Source organism: Apiospora marii (assembly GCF_038362585.1).
Source record: "Apiospora marii strain CBS 49790 chromosome Unknown utg000004l_segment0_segment1, whole genome shotgun sequence".
NCBI lineage: Eukaryota > Fungi > Ascomycota > Sordariomycetes > Amphisphaeriales > Apiosporaceae > Apiospora > Apiospora marii.
This window is the reverse complement of record NW_027117376.1, coordinates 1,934,121-1,957,880: the sequence shown is the minus strand read 5'-3', so window position 1 is coordinate 1,957,880 and position 23,760 is coordinate 1,934,121. Positions and strand designations below refer to the sequence as shown.

Here is a 23,760-nt window from a genome sequence, read left to right as displayed (position 1 = left end):
CCGTTCCTCGACTGGGAACAAAGGATGGGAAGAGGTGAAGTCAAAGAGTGCACGTTGTAGTAAACAGAAAGGCAATGAGTGGTGTGTTCTCGTGGGTTTCAGAGATGACACCAGTGAAGAAAAGACAAGTCACAGGCAATCGATATGAGGCAATGGTCGACCAGATGAGAGATAATTAGAGGGGGAAAGGGAGGTATTCGAGAAATCCATCTATCTGGGTTAAGCCGGGCCCCTGGGGGTCAGAAGTGTAAAACGACGGGGTCGTCGAGTCAAACGCATGTTCTCGTGTCCACCGCTATTACACGAGCGACTTCCGACGCCGCCCGCCGCCCCTCGGCAGCGCGATAAGCAGAGAGCGAGCCAGGCCAGCCCTTTTGTGGGTGGGGCCGCATGATGGAGCAAGCAGCGAGGTTATCTACAAAGGGCGGGAACGCCAAAGGAGGCATTGCCATGGTGTGGGCTGGGCTGGCTAGTTGCTAGTAGGCTAAGGCACTTTGGCACTCGAGATAAGAGAAAAGTCTCGGACCCTGAGTCTACATACAGTAGTCCCAAGCCTATCGAGGCGCTATGATTGGCCCGTGGCGCCGGGGACTTGTGCTACTTTAGTAGAGACGTTGGGTTAACATTCCTATCGGGTCTGTGGCATTCGGTTATCGCCGACTGGGAGAATTGATAACTTTGCCATTTGCTGGCAAGATCGAGACTGCCAGGGATACGATGTAACGGTCATCAACCGAGATAGTGGTACATAAGAATGTCCTCTGGAGCCTGCAGAAGAGCCTGCGCAAAGTGCTTGTTTGTTTGTTCTAGCCCTCTCTGCTGCCCGTTTTTTGTGTTTGGGATAGCGCGCCGCGGGACTAACAAAGAGGACCCATCAGCAAAGTGGCAGTGGCACTTTGTCCCAATCCGGTATCTTATCGCCAAACGATTGCTCGATAGAAACTCGAGAGAGGACCGAGGAGAACGGGCTCCACGTAGTTTCCATCGAGTAATAGTGACCGTCCGGCCAATGGGAAAGCCACTGGATGCATGCAGGACAATATATTCTCAATATTGGAAGTCAGTTGGGCCCAGTATGAGTGAAGAATTGAATCTTCTAGTCTGCTCCTGACTGGACCTGCTCTTTTCGTACACGCAATCCACACCCCCGAGTCTTTCGGACAGGCCTTTCAAATGTTGATGCCATGGCCGTTACGATTAACACGCCGGGCAAACGGTATTTGCATTGGAGAATTGTCCAAGGCAGTCGAGGCGTTGCCTTATCTATCCCTAAACTGAGTCGTTGCTGGAACGTATTGTCCAATGACGACCATTTGTTTATCCTGTCACAAGCCAGATACATAGATCTGTCGTAAGATCGCTCGCTGACTGTTTCCCGATGTCCTAGCAGCGGTTGTCTTGGTCTCTCTTGGAGTCAAATCTATCAGATAAACAGATAACAGAACTGCAGCCAGCCGTCTCTCATTCGCTGGTGGTGTGCATGAGCGTCCTACATATCCAAAGCTTGTTTCTCGTTTATGTGCGAGGCGCGCCAATTGGTGCCCCTCGTTGTCCTAATCAGTGTTCTTCGCTCGGATTCGTTGGGGCTTGGCTGCTGCTGTGATTGATCACCTGCCTCTGCTGCCCGCTACTGCTGCTGCTCCAGCGGTCAAAACTCCCACGCTGGATCCGAAGTTCGGCGCCACTTTTACCGCCTACCTATTGAGTAGGCGGTACTATCGCATTTCCGGTCACAGAGCGGTGGGAAGCGGCCGCACCTACTCCGTACCTCCTGTAGGATTGAAAGAATCGCAGTGCGTGTCTGCATGCATCAATTTATAATGATGGCATTCTTTCCAAATCCCGTTTTCCCCACCGCCCATGAATTTGACATTGCCATACGGCAATTGTTAGCAAACCCGGGGTATTTGCGGGGGTGGGCTCAGCAGGCAAATGAGCCGATGGTTTCTTCGCTTCGAGTAGAGTCCCATTTGGACTGAAAGGGAAAGTACTACAATTTTCCCAATCCCTCTCTCTCGTACGTGAGAATGACTCAACGTATTGATGAGACGTCGTTGCCGCCCCGCGTCACCTGCTGCGTCAGCTCCCCTTCGACATCCGCCGGGGAGAGAAATGGCGAATGCATGGGCGGGAGGCCATGATCGTGAGGTCCTGCCCGGGGGAATAATGAAGCAGTGTTCTCTGCACAACTGCCTCGAGAGAGATGCGCATTTGGTTTCTTAACTGACTGTCATATAAACGACGCGACGCTCATGGCCAGGTCGTCGCGTACATTGGTAGCGATGACAATTTCAATGGCGTGATCGAAAACCAAGCCGCATTGCATGATATCTTTCTGGTCAAGTGTTCGGAGAGATCTGGTCGTAACCAACGGTATATAAAAGCAACTGTAACTAATATGTCTATACGTTGTGATTATGATAGACTCACGCGTCAAGTCTCGAATCTTCTACATATCTAATCTAGACACAGTAATCCGCTCCCAAAGAATAACATCAAGAAAAACAATGACTACCCAAATCCACACGAAGCCGCTGCTCCCTGTAGCAAACCCGACACTGTCATATTGGCGCTCGGAGCCGCACCGCCTAGACTCGCATCGCTCCACCGAGCAGCTCCCAGAAACATGCGACGTCGCGATCATCGGGACCGGATTCTCAGGTGTATCCGTAGCATACAACCTCTCCGGTCCCCAAGACTCCAACAATACCGAAAGCCCCCCACCATCCATCCTGCTGCTAGAGGCGCGCCAAGTCTGCTCAGGCGCCACGGGCCGAAACGGCGGCCACGTGAAGCTCAAGACAGAGTCCATCCTGTCCCTCATCCAGGCGCACGGGGTCGAAGCCGCGGACCAGTCCGCCGCCCTAGTCCGGGCGCAGATCGACGCGCTCAAGGCCCTCGTGGAGAAGGAACAGCTCGACTGCGAGTTCGAGCTGCGGCGCAGCTACGACGTCTTCCTGCACGCCGACGAGGCGCGGGCGATGGAGGGCCGGTGGCGCGAGTGCCTGCGGCGGGGCGACCCGTTGACGCGCGAGCACGACTTCGTCGGCGGCGGCGAGGAGTTCGCCGAGCGGGTCACGTCCGTCCGGGGCGCCAGGGCCGCCTTCAGCGGGCCGGCTTGCTCGCTGTGGCCGTACAAGCTCGTGACGCAGCTGCTGGAGCGGGCGATGGAGCGGAACCCGCGCCTCAACCTGCAGACCGAGACGCCCGTGCTGTCTGTCGAGGCCGTGGAGGGTGGCAGGGCGGGCACGATCGTCCATACCGACCGCGGATCGGTTCGGGCGAAGAAGGTCGTCTTTGCGACTAATGCATACACGGCCGGGCTGTTGCCTCAGTATCAAGGTACGTTGGGATGAGCTTACCGACCCCCTAAGAGGGAGAACCTGATTGTGCTGATGGTGAGTAGGTGTCATTAACCCATATAGGGGGACGGCCTCCCACCTTGCACCTCCGAAGGGTGCCGATCCGGTGTTTCCTCATCTTAGTCACACGTACAACATCGAATACGGCTTGCAGTACCCTGTAACGACGACTGTAGACTACCTGAACCCAAGACCCGACGGCGGCATCGTCGTGGGCGGCGGCCGGTGGCTTTATCAGGAGCCTCGAGAGCTCTGGCAAAACAACATTGACGACTCGAAGCTCATCGAGCCCGTTCTAGAGGCGGGCTACTTCGAAGGGTACATGCAGCGAGTGTTCCGGGGCTGGGAGAGCAGCGGGACGGAGCTGGACAAGGTCTGGACTGGAAGTGAGTTTGTTTGATGCAGCCTTGTTCGCCCCGTCAGTTTAGCCAGTCACCTCGCTAACATAACCGATTTTCCCCTGCAGTAATGGCATCCACAAAAGACGGCATGCCGCATGTCGGCAAGGTGCCGCAGCGGGAGAACCAGTGGGTCATTGCAGCGTTCAACGGCGCCGGGATGACCCAGATTCTGTTATTGGGCAAGGCAGTTGCGGATATGGTGAAGGACGACAAGCCGTTTCGGGAGATTGACGCTATCGTTCCGCGGCTCTTCCAGACGACATTGGAGCGGATGGAGACATGATGGCATGATGTACGCTTTCTGGCCGGAACTTAAGATACGAGGTGAGCCTAGCGGTCTCGAATGGAAAGGCGCTTTGTCGCATCGCTCCATCATATATACTTGACTTTCTACATCTCTGCGCTCCGTTGCCCATGTTGAATGGAAACTGGATGTTGCTGTGCGACGAGGGGTGCATCCCTGCCACAAACGATCTGTTCCCTCGCTATTTTGACCAAATTGATGTAAGCTGCGGCGGCATCTCTTGGCAACCATACCGGGAACGCGTCCGGTCAAGTTTTGGTGTATCGACCGAATGTTTGTCTATCGTCCGTCGCGGTAGCCCGTGTGCCCAGTCGACTAACGAGTGTGTCACCCGTCATCCGGGGAAATTAGATCGACATTGAGTGACATCGAATCCCGTTATGGTTCTGATCAGCCATAGATTCCCAATCGCGCCCCAGGAATCGCGCCCAAACAACGCCAGGATGCAGCACCCAATCAATGCTACCCAACCCCAAGCGCCTTCCTAATCGAGTATTGGCAATAAGGGAAGCTTTTAATATCGAGTCAGGGAAGCTGCATACCGAAGTGAATCAATGCTACCCCTCCTTCTTTCCTCGTGCTGTGTGCACTCGGGCGATTGAATGCACGATGTTGATGTTCTGCTGATACCAGACTGAAGGAGCCACACCCCATTCGAATCGCCCGACTGCAAAAGAGCTGCATGACGGCGTCGCAGTCACGCTATCTCTCCCACATCGGTTCCTGCTTCTTGCAGGATCCTGCCGCTCTTAGCACTTGCGCCATCATGCCGGGCAGATGCTCGCTCATGTGGCCAGGCCGTTATTCCGCCTCTTGCGGGCAGCATGTCTCATTCACTCATTTCCCGGAGCAAGCCTGACCACCCCCTCTCAGGTCGTACCACTCCCACACCCCTATGCAACCAGCTGGAGGTTCCCGTGACTGAGTTGTATTGAGCTGCAGATCTGCATATAGACTTCGGGTGCCCTGTGGTTCGTCGTGTCAACAAAAGGCGCAGCGACGAGGTCTCCGTTGCCCGGGCGCGTATATGAGAAAGAAAGAGCTTTTACTGCCGACCTGTATTTTGATCTCGCGTTACTTGTTGGGCTCATACTTCTGGGCAGAAGGCGACTTGGACCAGCGTTGAGGCTTTTGCAGACTCCGCACCCATTCACCCATCAACAGCTTTCGCTTCCTGAGGACGGGTATGATGGCGAGCTTCAAGATGGCTATTGGCTGGGCTCCCACGTTGTGTTTGGTCGTTGGCATTCTGGGAGAGACCAACGCAGCCGCCGACTTTGATCCCCTTCAGTACGTCGATGTTCTGATCGGCAGTACCAACGCGGGCAATGTCTTCCCGGGCGCAACTATGCCTTACGGTATGGCCAAGGCTGTGGCCGACACCAACTCTGGCTCCAACCAAGGCGGCTTCACCCTCGACGGCAGCCCGGTGCAAGGCTTTTCGGTGAGCAATTTCTCGGTCGTCACTCTTCATACTCCAGCATGTGACGGGCGAAACAAGTGCGCAGCTCAGTGAAGAGTTGCCCGCGTGCCCTCCTGAAGCACATGACCTGGACTGGACTCCAAGGGAGCTTTACTAATGCCAGGAGTCGATAGGTGTTGCACGACTCTGGGACAGGAGGCTCGCCGAGTCTTGGCAATTTCCCGTTCTTCGTCTACCCTTCCTGCCCGGGCGACGACATCAACCGCTGCGACTTCCCCAAGAAGACGAGGGTCCGTCATGGCAACTTCACGCCCGAGAATGTCAAGGCTCAGCCTGGGTACTTCTCCATCACCTTGGACATTGGCGTCCGGGCCGAGATGACGACCACGCAACACACTGCCCTCTTTCGTTTCAGCCTCCCGAATGGGGCAGGCTCAAATGGAACTTACCCGTTTGTGATGCAGGATCTGTCCGATTTGTCGGACTCCAGACAGGACAATGGCACCGTATCCGTGGATCCGCAGACGGGTCGGATCTCTGGCGGTGCCAAGTTCCTCCCCAGTTTCGGGTCCGGTACGTACACTGCTTATTTCTGCACCGACTTCTCCGGTCCGGCCATCCAGGACAGCGGCATTTACGTCAACAGCCGCGCCACCACGGAGGCCAAAGACCTTACCATCTCGCGATCCATCAATGGCTACCCACTACCCGGCGGCGCTTTCGTCCGGTTCAAGGACGCGACGAATCCCATCTTGGCGCGAACAGGCATCAGCCTCATCAGCACCCAGCAAGCCTGTGCGAATGCCGAGGCCGAGATCCCGGACTTCAACTTTGACTCTGTGACCACGGCGGCTAAGGACGCCTGGAAGGCTAAGCTGAGCCCTATCTCCGTGTCATCCGGCGGCGGTGTTGCGCAGGACCTGATCACCAACTTCTACAGCGGTATCTACCGTACCATGGTGAACCCGCAGAATTACACGGGAGAAAACCCATTGTATAAGAGTGATGAACCGTACTTCGACTCGTTCTATTGGTGAGTGAAACTTTGGCTCCGGCATCGCAATCCACTCACTGACATCCTACTGCAGTCTATGGGACAGCTTCAGATCCCAAATTCCCTTCTTGGTCATCCTCGACCCTGTCGCGGTGGCTCAGATGATCCGCTCATTGATCGATACGTACAGATTTGAGGGGTGGTTACCTGACTGTAAGATGTCGCTGTGCAGAGGATACACCCAGGTAAGGTCACATACATCGACTTCTATGGACTCCGTGTACTGACCTGTCGCACCCAGGGTGGCTCGAACGCAGACAACGTGTTGGTCGATGCGTACTTGAAGGGTATCTCGGACGGGATCGATTGGAACGTAGGCTATCAGGCGGTGGTCAAAGACGCCGAAGTGGAACCTTACGACTGGGCAACCCATGGTCGAGGTGGGCTTGACAGCTGGAAGTCGCTGGGTTATATCCCAGGTAAGCTCGTTCAAGCGATTTTCAAACCACTCCCGTACTGCCAATTGACTGGCAGCGCGACTCATCCGTATAAGAATCTGACTTCATTCACAGTGCAGGACTTGGACTACAAGGGGTTTGGTACCATGACGAGATCCATTTCCCGCAGTCTGGAATATGCCTACAATGACTTCTGCATCTCGCTCATGGCAAAGGTGAGTGGCGAAATCATTTGCTACTGCAGCCTCACTTTGAATTTGCTCACACCTTCTAGGCTATGAACAACACGGCCGACCAGGAGAAATACCTTGATTCCAGTGAGAATTGGAAGAACGTGTTCTACCCTGAGCAGACAAGCTTCCTCCCATCCGGAGCGGATACGGGCTTCAAGGGTTTCTTCCAAGCCAAATATCTCAACCAGACCTGGGCCTCGCAGGATCCATTGACCTGTTCGAATATAGATACGAGTGGCATCGCTTGCTCTCTGCAGAATACCGGCCGAGAGACGTTTGAGGACAGTACCTGGGAGTACGGGTTGTAAGTCGACTGTCCCAACCTGCTTTGAAATGATGATCACTACCCTCCCTACTAACCAACGTCCCACCAGTTTCGTTCCACAAAACCAAGGAGATCTAATCACCATCTACGGAGGACCTAGTGAATTTGTTCGACGGTTGGATTATCTGCATGATCAGAACATCACCGCCATCGGTAACGTAAGCACGCTACACCACGATCTCTTGATACCCAAGCAATGCTTTAGTAAATACTGACGTTACCCTGGATCCAGGAACCCTCGTTCCTTACGGTGTTCCAATACCACTATGCCGGACGACCAGGCAAGAGCGCAGCGCGGTCCCATTTCTACATCCCTCGCTCCTTCAACCCCACTCCTGGGGGACTTCCCGGCAATGATGATTCTGGCGCCATGGGCTCGTTCGTCGCCTTCTCCATGATGGGCCTGTTTCCCAACCCCGGGCAGAACGTGTACCTCATCACGCCCCCCTATTTCGAGTCGGTCAACCTGACGCACCCGACGACGGGCAAGACGGCGACGATCCGCAACGTCAACTTCGACCCGACCTACGAGGCCATCTACATCCAGTCGGCCACGCTGGACGGCCAGCCCTACACGAAGAACTGGATCGACCACAGCTTCTTCCTGGAGGGCAAGGAGCTGGTGCTCACGCTCGGGCGCAACGAGAGCGCGACTTGGGGGACGGCGGTTAAGGACCTGCCGCCGAGTACGGGGAGCTATGTTGGGTTTAATGGGACGGCTTCGTCGGAGGGGCGGAGGGTCAGGGGCGGGGTGGGGTTGAAATACCGGTCTGAGGCTTGGAAGATGGATGCTTTCGCACGTTAAGTGAGGTCTTTATTTACTTGCTTGTACATATTTAATCATAATCTTGCATGGCGTCATGACCTTACCCGGGCTATCTTCAGGTTGAAAGCCACAATTAGAAAGAAGCAGCGAAATAATGTTATTGTCGAAGATGGTCAATCAAAGAGTCTGGAACTGAATGACGTCTGCTATTGCAGTCATTGTTTTACGTCTTTATTGCTCACCAACAGCTCATTGTCTAGATCGCACAACGCTATGCCGAAAGTAGATGATGGTATTCATGCCTATGGATATATAACGCAGGATGAGAACAACGATGTGATTATATCCCATTCCTGATAAAGGCACTTATCGCCACACCACCCCATACAGTACGCATCATACCAAGTACTCACCAGACTTCCATACACAATGGCTACTGATCAGCGAACCTCGATCTCAAGGATGTTCAACTACGCCGACGACGACCCGAGGCCCGACTACCGGCTCTGCGACGCGTACGTCAAGGGCTTCGATGAGCGCGAGGCGAAGATCCTGGAGATCGTGCGGAAGCAGTTCCCCGACCTGGACGAGGCGAGGACCCACGTCCGCCTCCCGCGCGTACGCCGCTGCAACAACAGCCTCGAGTACCCCGTCGACGTGACCGTCAAGTCCCAGACGCGCCGCTTCGTCGTCGTCGTCCCCGAGGACCCCGGCCAGATCGACATCGACGACACGATGCTGGAGGTTGTTTGGGAGTTCGCGCCCCAGGCCGTCAAGGACCTGGCGCCGCTGACGGTCGAGTCCGGGGAACAGCTGGGAGGGGAGGGGGTTCGGAACCCGCTCGGCCGGCCTTGGATGCTGGTGGGCGGCAGGGAGATCCGCGGGCTGCCGCTGAGCTGCGTGTACGATAGGCTTTCGCGGGAGCAGAAGGTCGCGGTGGCGGGGCAGCTGGGGCGCGTCTATCGCGAGGTTCAGGGGTACAGGCAGGTGGGGTGCGGGTACCCTGACCTCGCCTTTCCTGAGAAGAAGAACGGCGACGATGAGAAGAACGTTGACGGTGGCAACCGCGGTGATGATGAAGACAAGAAGAAGGACGTCGTTGTCCGTCTCGGGATTCGGTGCTATCACATGACCAAGGAGGAAGAGAACGATGACCGGCTCGCCTGGGACGACATGACGAATGTCTTGCCCGAAACGGCAGAGGACGGGGCGGATTCGGAAAACGACCTCGAGAGCGCGGACGAGCTGACCCTAACCCGAGACAGACTGACGGAGGGGCCCCGCGCATTCGGCCTGAAGTCGCGCCAGATCCTGATCCTCCAGCTCCGCCGCTGGATCCACTACCTCCACTACCGCCGCCCGGCCGACGACGAGGTAAAGGACCAAATCGGCCTGCTGCAGTGCGCTTTGCACATGGCGCGGGAGATCATCGCCCGGAACCCGGACGTGTTCGACCCGCGGACGGACGAGGGCGAGGAGGGCGACGATCGCATGTGCTTCCACAACCCGTACCTCGGCACGCCCGAGAACATCATGGTCGAGTTCCTGCTCGGGCACGCCGAGCCAACCATCCGGGGCATCTTCGACTGGGGAGCCAGTGCCTTCGACCCGCACTTCGCCGCCTGCCGGCCCCCCTCCTGGCTCTGGCGGAGCAGCGACCCTTCCTCCTCCACCACCTCCAATGAGGACGAAAAAGCCAGGGAAAGAGAAGCAAAGTGGCCCGTGGCCGAAGCAGGAGGAGCACCACAGACATTCTACGTTGAGGACCCCTACGGCAGCAGCGAAATGACGACGGTGCGCATCGGCGGCCTGCCCGAGGGCCGACCCGGGTTGGACCAGGAGGCCGAGCTCTGCGCCGCCTTCTCCCGGTTCGGCCGGATCGCGTGGCTGCACGCCGAGTGCGACCTGCGGACGGGCCTGACCCGTCGGGGCTGGGGGACCGTCACCTACGTGCACCCGGCCGACGCCGCCGAGGCGTGCCGGCGGATGCACGGGCAGCCCCTCCCGCATCTTGACCACTACAAGCAGCAGCAGCCCCAAGAGGACAAGGAGGAGAATAAGAAGGACGATGATGATGACACCACCACCGCCACGACAACTACCGACGACAAGGACAAGCCACCCAAGATCTCCGTCCGCATGGACATCGCCCACTGCAACGACACCGTCTGGAAGCGCGATCCCTCCAACGACAACGAGCCGTACGACCCCCTCGCCGAGAACGTGGCGCGAGCCCACGCCGAGCGCGCTTCGCTCTGGTACGACCGCCACGGCGACGAGCCCCTGGACCTGGCCCAAACCCAACCCACGGACCCGGACGGCGAGGCGATCCAGCGTGCATTTGACGAGGCGGTGGGCGGCCCCTTCCGCCGCGTCGCGTACAACCCCGACATGGCGTTCGCGCGGAACCTGTACACCGCCGTGCGGGACCGGCCCTGGCGGCCGAGCGTGGTGGGACATAACTTGAAGGTGATAGAGGGCCTGGTGGCGGAGTGGTACGAGAGGGAGGCGCAGCGGGCGGCGAGCGAATTCTAAGTCGAAACGAGTCGCCCATCGTTGAAGAAGGTAAGTAACGTAATGTGGAACAGCTAGGGTGAGCATAAGTGTCCAGGTAAGTAAGAACGACAGGTAGGCATTCGAAAAATACGAGAAGCATCTCCATCAATATGTCACCATGGGCGTGAACGCAACGAGTGTGAGGGGGTATATTCTTAATATTCTTTCGTGAACCTCATGAGCTAAGCTTCGCAAAGCCGTATATACATTGTACATTTTCATAACTTTTCTCCATTCCATTCGTTCACGAGAGCGTAACCGCTTACGCGCCAATGGCCTTGAGGATGGCCTCGCCGACGCCCTTGGCGCTGGCGGGGTTCTGGCCGGTGATGAACTTGCCGCCGTCGACGCTGAGCACCAACGGGCCCCAGGCGGCGTCGGCCTTCTTGTAGGTGGCGCCGGCGGCCTTGATCTTGTCCTCGAGCAGGTAGGGCATGAACTTGGTCATCTGGGCCTGGTCCTCCTCCTCGTTGGAGAAGCCGGTGGCCTCCTTGCCCTTGAGCAGGGGGGTGCCGTCGGGGAGCTTGGCGTTGAGGAAGACGGCCGGGCCGTGGCAGACGGCGGCGACGGGCTTGCCGGCCGCGACGAAGTCCTGGATCAGGGCGATGCTGTCGGCGTCCTCGTACAGGTCGAACATGGGGCCGTGGCCGCCCGGGTAGAAGAGGGCGTCGAACTCGGCCACCCGGCCGCGGAACGTCGAGAGCTTCTGCGTCGTCTTCCAGACGGCCGACTTGTTCTTGAGGAACTCGACCGATTCCTCGTCCTGAGCGAACATCTTGACCGAGGCCGGGTCGAGGGGCGCCTCGCCGCCCTTGGGCGAGGCCATGACGAGCTCCGTCTTGTCGACCATGACGTTGTAGGGGTGGGCCAGCTCAGGCTGTGGGAAGGGGCGCATTGTTAGTGAATCGTTCAGATTTCTGGGGGACAAAGGGTGCGGTCGCGAGAGAACAAGGGACTGTACGTACCAGGTACCATCCTGTGGGAGCGTCGGCAGCCTCGATGCGGTCGTAAGAGGTGAGAACGACGAGAACCTTGGGTGCCATTGTGAATGTTGTGGTTGGGTATAGTGTATTGGGTGGTTGTTTGAGGTTGGTCGGGTTGGAAAGATGGTTGAAATGTTGGTATGGGTATATGGGAATGGGTTCAAAACAAAAGCGACAACAGAAGTTGAGGAGCGGGGAGACTCTATATACAGCACCTTGGCTACCTGTTCCTGAACCTTACCTATGCATATCCCCATCCACTTATTACATCAATGCAGCTGTTGCGTTCCATGCCATTCCTGTCCAAGCTGGCACAAAGCCGCATTGCTTGGCAGTGATGTGTCGGCTACGCCATATCGCCGATGATCTTGCCCGCGCATGATGTGCAGACGGTCCCAAAGAGGCAGCATACTCCACGGCAGGTCCCGCAATAGTACGTTCGTTGCTTACGTGGGTGTACGGGATAAAGCGAGATCCAGGCCCATGAGAGCCTTTTGCCAGCAAGGTCCCAGGGTCCTAATGCTCCCAATGCAATAAGGGACCGGTGAAAAGAGAGTCGACACACAATGGGGGCCTTGCAAGCTTGCATTGCTTACTAGTGCGTCGCAGAGAAACAAGTAGAAGGGGAGCTTGCCAGCCTCCAACCCCCAAAATCCCCCACCAGTAGATCGTTTCGGTGATTGACCCCGCCAGACGTCATTCTAGAAGCTCGAGGTCCGCAGTTGTCCGCACCAGCCGGCAGGCCCAATGGGCTGACTGACAGGCCAGTGGCGGGTTACATAATCCTCCGTCACTAACGCCGACGCATGACTCGGGCACATGTCAAGAATGGCGCATAGCTCCGATTGACCAATTGACCAATGGACCTATCCCAAGATCAACGCGCTGTTTTGTTGGTTGCAGCGAAATGCGATTGATGCCGTCGCCAAATGGGTATTGCTCCCGGTAGAAAAAGTAGACGAAGGTTAGCCGGCGGTTAGTTCGGTGTCGCCGATGGACACAGACCCTGAAATAGAAAATATTTACGAAAGCTACGAGGACGGCGAACCACCCAAGAAGAGCGACGGCTCACTTGCTCTGGGGTGTAACACAATTCATCTCGAACATCAGCAATAATAGAAGCGCTTTCTTTCCAATTCTCGTCATATTAAGGGACATATCGGAGTCCTTGAATTACAAGCGATGATCTATATCTTAGGGACGCCAGCTGGTGAGAGAATTTCGCATTTATAATTCGCGGGTTCTGAGATAATCAGAGGAGATGCCTGCTCCTCATCGACCTGTTCTAAGAACAAGTGTCGCCAGTCGGCATGTAGTATTGTTATCTGATAATTCAGGAAAACGTCCGCACAAGAAAAGAGTGTAGCTCGCCCGCGTGAATCCTCTCCTCCCCATAAACCTAGCTCAGGAGAATCGTGTGTTGTAATGATGCCCACTTAGTTGTTGCCCTTCTTAACGACACCACCCGCTGCGGCTTCCTCGTGCTCATCATGCTTCTCATGCTCCTCAACGTCCTGCTCCTCAACGTCCTGCTCCTCAACGTCCTGCTCCTCAGTGTCATGCTCCTCAGTGTCATGCTCCTCCTCATCAAGCTCCTTATCAAGCTCCTCATCAAGCTCCCCGTCCTGCTTCTTCGAAGAGACTTCAACAAACTTCCCAAGACGCTGATTGAACTCATACACGAGATTCTCAATCTTCTCAAACTGCTTGGCGAGCTCATGGAAAGCTCTCTTCTCGCAAGCGGGACATGGCTCCGTATTCAAATGCTTGATCCTGTCTCTCTGACAGAACGTTTGGTGCACCGGGCAGACCCCATCGGCATTGAGGGGTCTGCATGCTCTGCCAGGGAAACGTCGGCCAGGGCAGTGGTGGGTGGCAGGTGACATGGTAGCTATTGAAGAGGTGGTTTCAAGTGTGATTGAGTGAAAGATGCTGGTAGTGGTTCTGGTGGTAGTGATGGTAGTGATATCCGACTTTCCTCACGAACTCTGACCTTCTTCCCGGCCAGTTATATACCGTCAGCGGGCGAAGGCACGTCTGTTCACCAGGACCGCGGTATGACTGCTCACTGCTCCCTCAGGGGTCGCCAACGTGGCATGGCCCCTGGACAAGATTGTGGCAGCCACCATCGAGCAGACATTTCTTTGAAGAGAAGCTGGAGAGCTCTTCAAAATATGACATGGCTAGCAGTTGGAGCATATATCACACTTGTTGGTAGAAGCGGACAAAGCAGTTTGGATCCCAAACGTCTCAGTAAACTTACAGCTCTTTGTAAACGGAGGAATCTTAGCATATTGAAGCCTGAGTCATTGCCAAAGGCAACGAAGTATGTGACAGCGTGAGAAAGGGATAGCGAGCATGGGGATATTGACAGCATCATGTGCCTTTGTTTGCTTGTAATGCATGGACAGCATGTTGGTCCGTTTCCATATGTTGGTGTGTATGTAACTTAGTAAGGGTATTCGATACAGGTCATCTCGTAAGGTAATCGTCCCCCGGAACAAGTTGCGAATATGATCAAATTGTCGGCACCGTACGCTTTCGCAGCTCCTGGTTTTGCTCGGCAGTCTGTTTCGCCTCGTCCTCCGTGGGTGGTGGTATCAAGACCGGCTCGTACCCCTCCTTGTGCTTCTCCTCCTCTTCCTCCTCGCCCACGATCCACGTCTTGACGATGGACCGGACCTCCTTCTTGGCCTGCTGCTTCTTGTCGCCCTGCGCCATGCGCCACTGGTAGGCGTTGTACACCGCGACCTCGGCGATGGCGACCACGATGCTGCCGCCCAGCGCGAGGAACAGCCGCGCCGGCGTGCTCCACCACCGCGCCGCGATCCAGAGCGCCGCGGCGCAACCCGCGATGCTGATCAAGAAGTTGATGATGAGCGTGACTTGCTGCTGGATCTCCTCCTGCGAGATCGTCTCCTCGCCCAGGTCGGACTTCTGGTGCGGTCGGTTCGCCGCCGCGAAGGACTCCACCAGGCTCAGCGGCGGCGCGTTCGGGAAGCGCTGGGCGAAGGTTTCGCGGGTCGGGCCGGCCTTCAGCATGCGTTCGTAGGATCGTTCTTCTTCGTCGCGTCGCAGGCGTTCCATCAGCGCTTTGTATTGGGGTGTCTAGAGGAGCAGGATAGTTGCGTTAGTAATTTGTCGTCGGAACGTAATTGGGTTTGCGAGGGTGAACAGGGATACGCACTGGTTCTGGCTTCGGAGGGGGTGGTGGGATGTAGACGGTTGCGCCCCGGAGGAGATCTTCGAGGCTGTATTTCGAATGATCCAGGCTTCTCAGCTGCTTCCATAAATCGATAATTTGGCCATGGGAAATGGGCTTTCCCGCGGCAGCGTCATCAAGTGAAGGCTCACTAGAGACATCTGCAGTGGTCGCCTTGGCAGATGCTTCTTCCAACTTGCTGTCGTCAATTGCCGGGGCGCCTTCGGATCCATGGACGGCTCGTAGTGCCTCCACGATGGAGGATGTCATGGTGAGGAGCACCATCTCGGGGGGGATAGGGCGCAAACACCGCCGACGATAGCCAGGGATTGGCAGTAATACAACTGAAGACAAACCCTTGGCGGCGTTGGTTGATCTCGAAGCGCTCACATCGGTACCTTGCAGCTCCAGCCACCAATACCGTTCAGGGTGTTTTTGATCAACGACACATCAATCGGACTGGAGCTAATCGATGACAGCAGGCACGGTAGCACCTGCAGGGTAAGCTTGAGCCACAAGTCGGGGCAATTGGCCCCGCAGTCGAGGGTCCCCACTGCAGCTGAGTGGGCGAATTGAGGGCGTTGCAGATGGGGCCTGGGGCCCGAGGCGAATCATTCAGTGGCCAGGGCCTAGAGTGACTGGGACCCATGAATTTTTTCGAGATCAGATGCGGCCATCCGTTGCGACACGATAATCCGAGGAGGGAGTAATTCTGTCTTACCAACCCGCCCGACAACCTTGCCGCCCGAGTAACTACTCGACCTCGAGACGTACCTTTCAATGCCATCGTCCTAGTGGGATCATATTTCTAAAATTTTAAGGACCGAAACCTGTCGCCTTGGCTGGCAAGCTCAGTAGTACCCGTCATGCAACTTCGTCATGGAGCTTCGATGCTCCTCAAAAGCCGCGCCGTTAGCCGGCCCTCGGTCTTTTCGCCCTGTTCGGACTGCTTCAGAGCCGCCTCTTTAGATCTGAGGTTACGGAGGCAACGGGCCGCCTATTACCACAACACCCCGAGACGAGACTCGGCATGGGCCGCTGCGGTGCAGGTAGCGGGGAACATGGTGACCAACGCCGTCACCAAGGCCACCAAGGGCGAGATGGCCATTGACCCTCTCCGGATCGTCGCCAAGGAGATGAAGTTCCTGACCGGCAACATCCGGCAACTGTTGGGTTCGGGCCACCCCTCGCTCGACCGGGCCGCCAAATACTACACCCAGGCTGAGGGCAAGCACATGCGCCCCATGATCGTCCTGCTCATGTCGAGAGCGACCGCGCTCTGCCCCAAGACACCCGAGATACTCTCGGCCAGCCAGAACCAGATCGACACCTCCATATCGCCGGCCAATGTCCTGAACGACAGCAACCCCTCGAACAGCTTGACGACCGGCTTCTCCTCGCAGCCCGAGTCCACCGAGAGCGACATCCTGCCCTCCCAGCGGCGGCTGGCGGAGATCACCGAGCTGATCCACACGGCATCGCTCCTGCACGACGACGTCATTGACCACTCGGTCGCACGCCGCGGGTCTCCCTCCGCGAACCTCGAGTTCGGCAACAAGATGGCGGTCCTGGCCGGCGACTTCCTGCTGGGGCGGGCGTCCGTCGCCCTGGCGCGGTTGCGCAACGCCGAGGTCGTAGAGCTGCTGGCCACGGTCATTGCGAACCTGGTGGAGGGCGAGTTCATGCAGCTCAAGAATACCAAGCGCGACGAGCGCAACCCCAAGTGGTCCGAGGACGCCCTGACCTACTACCTGGAGAAGACCTACCTGAAGACGGCGAGCTTAATATCCAAGTCCTGCCGGGCGGCGGCTCTTTTGGGACGTGGTGATGCGACTACGGTGGAGGCGGCGTATGCCTACGGCAAGAACTTGGGCTTGGCGTTCCAGCTGGTGGACGATCTACTAGATTACACCCGGAGCGAGAAGGAATTGGGCAAGCCTGCGGGCGCCGATCTCGAGCTGGGTCTGGCGACGGCGCCGCTGCTGTTTGCGTGGAAGACGAACCCGGAACTCGGTGCGCTCGTGGGGAGGAAATTCGAACAGGAGGGCGATGTTACACGGGTAAGTTCACTTCAGAAGACGACATCCTCTGGCGCACCACATCGAAACTTGACACCGACTGACCTTCAACTCAGGCACGAGAGATTGTCCAGCAATCCGACGGAATCGAGCAGACTCGCGCCCTTGCGGAAGACTATTGCACACAGGCCATCGCGGCGCTGGCCACGTTCCCCGACAGCGACGCCAAGGATGGGCTCATCGAAATGGCCATGAAGACGTTACAACGCAAGAAATAAAACTTTGTATCACTACTACTACAATCATCAACTACCGTAAAACCTGTACTACTACTACTACAACATAAGACATCAGCATCTAGACATATTTTCATCCCTCCTCCTGGCAGGGATGAGGGCCGATTCTTTTGTGTAAATCGTGGGTGGAGGGGAGAAGTCGTGCCTCTGTACATGTGGTGGGATGATTTGGAAACGACTTCTCGCTAATTGGCTGGCGCATAGGCAGGGAGGCAGGCAGGCATTTCTGATACCACTCTACCACTGTGTAACGACGAAACAAAATGGCTTATGAGAGCGAGGGGAAGGATAAAGATGAAGATGAAAGACAAAAAGTATAGATAGACTGTTCTAGTAGGACAACAACAACAAACACCAGACCATCACGTTCAATTTACGACATGAAATGACGATAATGAAGGTATTGATTAGATTGTATATTTTGAAGGTGGGTGAAAAGCTATCCTCACTCCTTCTCAGTAGTCCTGGCAGTACAGTGATAATAGGGGGCTCTGTTGTACGACCGGTCAGTTGAAATGCTCACTTTTCGCTCTTCAGCGTTTTCAGGGGTAAGAGACGGGGTAGGTACTCACCAACGCCGTGACTTGACAGCACATTTTCACACCGGGGCACTGGTCTAATTGGTCATCGCCTGGCGATCATGAGTTTTCATGTTAGCATTCCATCCCTACAAAGTCTTGTCTGCTCTGAGCCCTGTTACCCTCTTTCTCTCATGGTCTCAAATCACCAGATAGTGAAAGTGGAAGGGGGGAAGTGGTAAGCAGTTAGGTAGCTCAAGAGGTAAGCAGGTACTCACAAACAAGCCCGTTGACATCGTTCGGGTTCAGCCGGTACCCGTACAGCTGCGCCAGGAAGACGACGAGCGGCTGGTCGCCCGCCAGCGCGCCGCGGCAGCACTGGAGCTCGCCCCCGTTGACGGCGGCGCACTGGGGCGAGGGGGAAGGGGTCCAGAGGAGTTTGGGAGGGGGCGCGTTGCCGAGGTTGCCTAGGAGGGTCTTGGTCGCGTCGGCGAGGCCTGAGATCAGGCCGGGGTCGGCGGCGGGCTCGGGGAGGGCGGTCGCGGTGGACGGGGCAACGGCGAGGGCAAGGAGAATGGGTGTGATGATTCCCGCTATGGATATCATGTTGGGTTTTGTTCTGGGAGGTGTTATGGGGTTTTTGTAGATGGTGTAAGAGATGGAGTTGTCTTATGTAGGTAGGGTAGCAGCCTCTTATATCTAAGAATGAGCAGATCGTGTGAGCTTGAAGTCGGGTTAGTCGTAGAGTATCATAGACAAATGGACGTATTATATGCGAGGGTAGTGATATGATATCGAAATATCGCCATGCATTGAGTGTTGCCCTTTACCATCTGCGATCATGTGGCAGACACCACGGAAACCACCACATTAGCTGAAAATGAACCAGATGGTCGCTAACAGCTTTTCCCTCTCGCTACGACGATCAAATAAAGATTCCGCATTATACCTGCCATACGCAGGCTACGGCCGTGTTAGTCGAGTAGTCCGTCAGCATTCGGCCGGCGCTAGCGCTGGATGTGTCCCAGCTGGCGTCTTCTTCTAGCTTTCTAGTGCGAGGAAGAGTTAACGAAAGCTACTGTCGGCTGTCGGTTGATTGTTTAAGCAGAATCGAGCGAGAGTGAACAAAAAGAAGAAAATACAGCGATATGGTTTCACTCGATACTGTATGATCGTTGCGCCAATCCTACCTGTCATAAAATCTTCCGACGCTGGTCCAGACGCTGTCTCATCTCGGCGCTGGGCCTCGTTGGTAAGTCCAACCGAACTCGGTCACCGGGAATGTCAACTAATACTTATTACACCTATTCGCTGATATGTCTAATTCCTGCTTCTTTTCTTTTCGTCGTCTTGTGTCGTTAAGATTTGCAGGAACGTACGGACCATCAGCAGTAATCAATCCACCACCTACTTGCCTTCTTCTCGTATTCAATGACAACATATGCTTGTCCCACGTCAATTATTGATTCATTAATGGCATATATGAACTCATCAGGGGCGGAAAGCTCCCCAATAGGCCAATCGGGGCAGCTGAACGCTTTACGAATTTGACAAGGAGGCTTGGACCTGGATATTGATTGCACCGCTGATACGAGCGGCTGGTGTACGTTGCTTTTTGTCCCGTGAAGAAAAGCAAAACATCAATGACCTCAAGAATTGCTTTTGCTTAAGCGAGACGCCATAATTGATGCGCGAGAGAGTAACAGGAGATATAGAATCGCCTGGTTCGTCGCACTGCACGTCGTTCGCAAACGTGTGAGTGAAGAATGGATGCTATGGACGTGGTTTGGGGATGAGGCGAGTCGTATCCGTCAAATTTCGGAGTCCCTCAGACTCTCTTGTGGGTAGAACAATACCCTTATACGATATTGATCTCATGTTGGGCCGCGGAAACTGCCAAGTATTGTGTATTGGTTGGTACCCGAGCCGTTTTTCATGCTCGTCATGGACAATTCTCCGCTGCACAACAGCACACATGCATGCATATCTTACGGTGGTGATTGACCGGCTACTGGAGACTGCCAGGCCGTTGAGGCTGGAGAAGCAATCTCGCGTCGCTGAGGCCTGACCGTTATCGATGCTGTTATTGCCGCGAGGGTTCAGAATGCCTCGCAGCATCATCACCTCGAACCCACTGAAGCGGCACCCGGAAACCTTACCTTATCGCGATGGGATGAACCCAGACACCAGCCAGCCAGCCTTCGTCTGAACCTGTCCTTCCTATTCCGTCCACGACGGACTGACCCTGGTCAATAACGTCCACCATTGGCTAGGCATTCCCGACTCGTACACATCAAATATGACAGGAACCACTTGACTCGGCCGAGGATTTCTGGAGAGGCCGGATACCCGCTGTCTGCATATATCCTTGCAGTAGATCGGTTTGCCAATCATCACGCAAGGATCGTTTAGTTGGGAGAGACCTTCCCGAAAGGGACCAGGATGGGGTCTCTTATTGGAGCCACGAACGACACATCACCCCAAGAATCGAAAGCAGCGGACCCGAAGACGACACCGTCAATAATATTCTATGCACGTACCCTGGAAAACAAGCCACCGGGCAGCCCAGGCTTGTCAATCTCAGGGAGGCTATTTGCTTCCGTCATGACACGCTGCTCGGTTAGGGTTGATCGCCTCTCGGACGGATGAACGTCCGTCATTACCTAGCTAGCTCACGATGTTCTTTTAATCAGACCAGGAACGCGGCTCGCGCTAGTCAGTACCGGGCTCAAGTCGCCCATGGCTTGACGCTAACACCTGCTCGGCCGAAATATTTCTTCAAGCAAGCCATTACAACGTCGGTGCAACCACACTTTTGAAGACCGGGTTCTCGCCCAAGACGCTCATTAATATGATATGTGACCAGGAGCTCACTCGGTCTACCCAACGTGGCGGAATATCATGCATAGAGTTTCAGTAGATTCATCTGCATGCACACACCCTTGAAGCCTCCACTGGTTCGCAGCGGATGTCGGATGACAATGCATTTCAATCTTCAAGTAACAGCGGGTCGCTTGTGAGCCCACATCGCCAAAGGCCTAAGGAAAAGTACTTACTCGGGGGGTGATCTTTCACGGCTGCTGCTAGATCTGATCGTGCCTGCTTTATTATGTGGGGATCTTCAAGCATTTCACGGGCATCTCTGTCAGGAATTGGGGGGACGGCCAAAATGACGAAAATGGCATACTGCGCTCTGTTGCCCGGTATAGATGCGTCGTGCCTTCCGTTTGGAGCTGCTTTTGGCCACATGACCACCTCACTACGCCCGAAAAGCTCCTGGGATCGCAGCGCCTCCGCCCGCGACCTACTCACCCGGATACACTCGCTCACACCTATAATTCATTCTCACCTATTCCAACCTGTTTCACTAAGATTGTGAAAGTAACGGACCAACTTCACACTCGGCCGTTCCTAGATATATCGCCCTTGGTGGCGGGCTACTCGTACGTAACACGGCACCCATCCCTCAACTATGATAGGCACTGACAGCTTGCTATAAGATGACCAACGTCCATTCTGGACGAGACGAAATACACCTTTTCTCATTGACAGCAGCTGGTCTCTTGGCGTCCGTCACGTAGAAAGCGAAACAGCTAGCCGCTCTTGCTCCGAACTAAAAGCTCACAATGTTAGGGCACATCGAGGACTTACCACGGATAGCCGTTGCTTCGATTAGAATTCTGGTAGTGGCTATACCTTTCATAGTATTGGCCAACATTGTGCGGCGGCTCTTCTCCCGAGCTTCGCTGCCGCCCAGCCTGCCATGGGTCGGGACAGGCCTCCACAGCGGCCCGCTTAGTCGTGCCCGGGCGAACCTAAAGAGCTTCTTTGGCCTCAAGACCCTACTTGACGAGGGCTACTACAAGGTACGCGATGCATGATAACGTCGAAACGTTCCTTCTTCAGCGGCACATTCTGACGGGTACTTGCTTGGTACAGTACTCGAGGAACAACAAGGCCTACGTGCTGCCTTACTTCCTCAACGGGTGCCAGGTGGTGCTTCCCCTATCCCAGCTGGACTGGCTGCTCGCCCAGCCCGACTCGGTCCTCAGCCAAGAGGACGTCAACCGCCAGTTCCTCGAGTCGGACTACACCTTCCCCCCCCCCAGCTTCGTCAAGGACCCCGTCCACCCCGAGATCATCCGCCACGAGCTCACCAAGAAGCTCAACAGCTTCGCCGACGATGTCGTGGGCGAGATGGAGCAGGCCCTGGCCGATATCTGGGGTGCCAATGCCGCCGACGCCGACGAAAACGGCTGGGTCGAGATGAACGTGTACCAGACCCTGCTGCACATCGTCGCGCGGCTCTCGACCCGCGTATTCGTGGGACTGCCTCTGTGCCGCGACGCTGAGTTCTTGGAGGCTTGCCAGTCGTTTAACCGGAACGTGGCGTTATCGGGGGCGTTCTTGAACCTACTCCCTGGCTTCTTGAAACCGTAGGCTATGGCTTTCCTCTTACACGTTTCGGGACGAGTCCACGTCGACCAACGCTGACATGCTTTACTGCTGTATAGGGTTCTGGCGCCGTTGGTGTCCAGTGCGGACTACCTTCGCTACAAGAAGTGTGCTAAATACATCCTTCCGACTATAAAGGAGCGGTTGCAGATTCTGAAGAACCGGGAGAAGTTGCCGGTGTTCGACCCAAGCCCTCCCGTAAGTCTTCCCTCCTTCCCCCCCCCTGCCTTGAACAGACAATATTCCGGCGTCAGGTTCTAATACGGGAGACGCACATCAGAGCGACTACATCCAATGGGCCATCGACCACGCCGTGAACAAGGAAGGCCTCGAGTCTAGAGAGCTCGAGTCGCGCGTGATCGCGACCCGTTTCGCCATCCTCTGCTTCGCCGCCATCCAGTCCTCGGTCATCACGCTGACCAACGCCGTCTTCGACATCGCCTCGTCGCCCGACTGCGCCAGCTCTCTCGACACGATGCGGGACGAGGTCCTACGCGAGACTGCCACCGCCTCCGCCACCCCAGCGGCTTCTCCGACGTGGTCAAGAGCGATGATGGCGCGCCTGACCCACGTCGACTCGGCACTGCGCGAGAGCCTGCGGCTGAACGGGTTCATCGAGAGGGGCGTTATGAAGATGGTGGTGGCGCCCGGGGGCGTCACTCTGCCCGACGGTTCGCACATTCCCCAGGGGACCAAGGTCGGTATCTCGGGCTGGAGCGTGCATCATGATAACGACATCTACGCCGACGCGACAACGTACGATGCGTTCCGGTTCGCGAAAGGCCCCGACTCCTCTGGCAGCGGAAACAATAAGCCGCAGGCCCTGATCAACACGAGTGACCATTTCATGGGGTTCAGTCATGGGTCGCATGCTTGGTACGTTGTCCCTTCTCCTATTTTCTTACCCCTGCCGCAAGATGGAATTTGTTCGTGACTAATGTTATACCTGTTACCCGTTTACTCAGCCCGGGCAGATTCTTCGCGGCGAACCAGATGAAGATCGCATTGGGACACATCGCGCTGCGGTACGAGATCGAGCCGATTCCTGAACGGCCCAAGAATCGGTGGTTCTTTGGGCATATTGCGCCTCCGCTTGGGGAGACGCTGAGGGTGAGGCGGAGGAAGGTATGATCGAGGGTGGTTACAGTAGCAATTAGATCGTCACTACATGTTTTAGCTTAGACCGTTTATTAATAGCATTGAAATAGATTTTCTTCCATACTCCTTGAGTGATGTGCAATGCATGATACTGCATGGAGGCATACCCAGCCTGCTTGTTTTTGCTGTGCGGCCAGAGCGTGTAAGTGCTCAACTCCGGTCTCAACTCCGCGTGGCGGCTCTCAACTCCGGCGGGGCCTGACATCACTTACACGGGCAGGCAGCACCACATACACACATATATATATATCGTGTATAAGATGCCGCGACACACACGCACTCCCTGCCTTCTCTATCCCTCTTTCAAC

At 55.7% G+C, this 23,760-nt stretch overlaps 9 protein-coding genes across 9 annotated transcripts; 5 read left to right on the top strand and 4 right to left on the bottom strand.

The window, feature by feature from the left end:
• Positions 1–2,507: 2,507 nt before the first annotated feature.
• On the top strand, positions 2,508–4,046 carry PG985_007572 (FAD dependent oxidoreductase; the record flags this gene model as incomplete). The annotated part of the gene is made up of 3 exons (XM_066827340.1): positions 2,508–3,342; positions 3,407–3,748; positions 3,829–4,046. The coding sequence occupies 3 exons, from the start codon at positions 2,508–2,510 to the stop codon at positions 4,044–4,046; spliced, it is 1,395 nt and encodes a 464-aa protein (XP_066685015.1).
• A 1,225-nt stretch (positions 4,047–5,271) lies between these two features.
• PG985_007571 (glycosyl hydrolase family 92) lies at positions 5,272–8,305 on the top strand (the record flags this gene model as incomplete). Its single annotated transcript, XM_066827339.1, has 8 exons — positions 5,272–5,511; positions 5,664–6,523; positions 6,579–6,729; positions 6,786–6,963; positions 7,057–7,157; positions 7,217–7,479; positions 7,550–7,658; positions 7,733–8,305. The coding sequence occupies 8 exons, from the start codon at positions 5,272–5,274 to the stop codon at positions 8,303–8,305; spliced, it is 2,475 nt and encodes an 824-aa protein (XP_066685014.1).
• A 390-nt stretch (positions 8,306–8,695) lies between these two features.
• On the top strand, positions 8,696–10,801 carry PG985_007570 (uncharacterized protein; the record flags this gene model as incomplete). Its single annotated transcript, XM_066827338.1, has 1 exon — positions 8,696–10,801. One exon carries the CDS (start codon positions 8,696–8,698, stop codon positions 10,799–10,801), a length of 2,106 nt encoding a protein of 701 aa, XP_066685013.1.
• A 283-nt stretch (positions 10,802–11,084) lies between these two features.
• PG985_007569 (ThiJ/PfpI family protein) lies at positions 11,085–11,865 on the bottom strand (the record flags this gene model as incomplete). Its single annotated transcript, XM_066827337.1, has 2 exons — positions 11,085–11,699; positions 11,788–11,865. The coding sequence occupies 2 exons, from the start codon at positions 11,863–11,865 to the stop codon at positions 11,085–11,087; spliced, it is 693 nt and encodes a 230-aa protein (XP_066685012.1).
• Positions 11,866–13,241: 1,376 nt separating this feature from the next.
• PG985_007568 (uncharacterized protein) lies at positions 13,242–13,691 on the bottom strand (the record flags this gene model as incomplete). Its single annotated transcript, XM_066827336.1, has 1 exon — positions 13,242–13,691. The coding sequence occupies one exon, from the start codon at positions 13,689–13,691 to the stop codon at positions 13,242–13,244; it is 450 nt and encodes a 149-aa protein (XP_066685011.1).
• A 631-nt stretch (positions 13,692–14,322) lies between these two features.
• PG985_007567 (endoplasmic reticulum-based factor for assembly of V-ATPase-domain-containing protein) lies at positions 14,323–15,292 on the bottom strand (the record flags this gene model as incomplete). The annotated part of the gene is made up of 2 exons (XM_066827335.1): positions 14,323–14,913; positions 14,993–15,292. The coding sequence occupies 2 exons, from the start codon at positions 15,290–15,292 to the stop codon at positions 14,323–14,325; spliced, it is 891 nt and encodes a 296-aa protein (XP_066685010.1).
• A 581-nt stretch (positions 15,293–15,873) lies between these two features.
• On the top strand, positions 15,874–17,303 carry PG985_007566 (uncharacterized protein; the record flags this gene model as incomplete). Its single annotated transcript, XM_066827334.1, has 2 exons — positions 15,874–17,067; positions 17,142–17,303. 2 exons carry the CDS (start codon positions 15,874–15,876, stop codon positions 17,301–17,303), a joined length of 1,356 nt encoding a protein of 451 aa, XP_066685009.1.
• Positions 17,304–17,776: 473 nt separating this feature from the next.
• PG985_007565 (uncharacterized protein) lies at positions 17,777–18,445 on the bottom strand (the record flags this gene model as incomplete). Its single annotated transcript, XM_066827333.1, has 3 exons — positions 17,777–17,812; positions 17,894–17,952; positions 18,118–18,445. 3 exons carry the CDS (start codon positions 18,443–18,445, stop codon positions 17,777–17,779), a joined length of 423 nt encoding a protein of 140 aa, XP_066685008.1.
• Positions 18,446–21,465: 3,020 nt separating this feature from the next.
• PG985_007564 (uncharacterized protein) lies at positions 21,466–23,425 on the top strand (the record flags this gene model as incomplete). Its single annotated transcript, XM_066827332.1, has 5 exons — positions 21,466–21,705; positions 21,779–22,275; positions 22,354–22,492; positions 22,575–23,170; positions 23,260–23,425. The coding sequence occupies 5 exons, from the start codon at positions 21,466–21,468 to the stop codon at positions 23,423–23,425; spliced, it is 1,638 nt and encodes a 545-aa protein (XP_066685007.1).
• Positions 23,426–23,760: the final 335 nt, after the last annotated feature.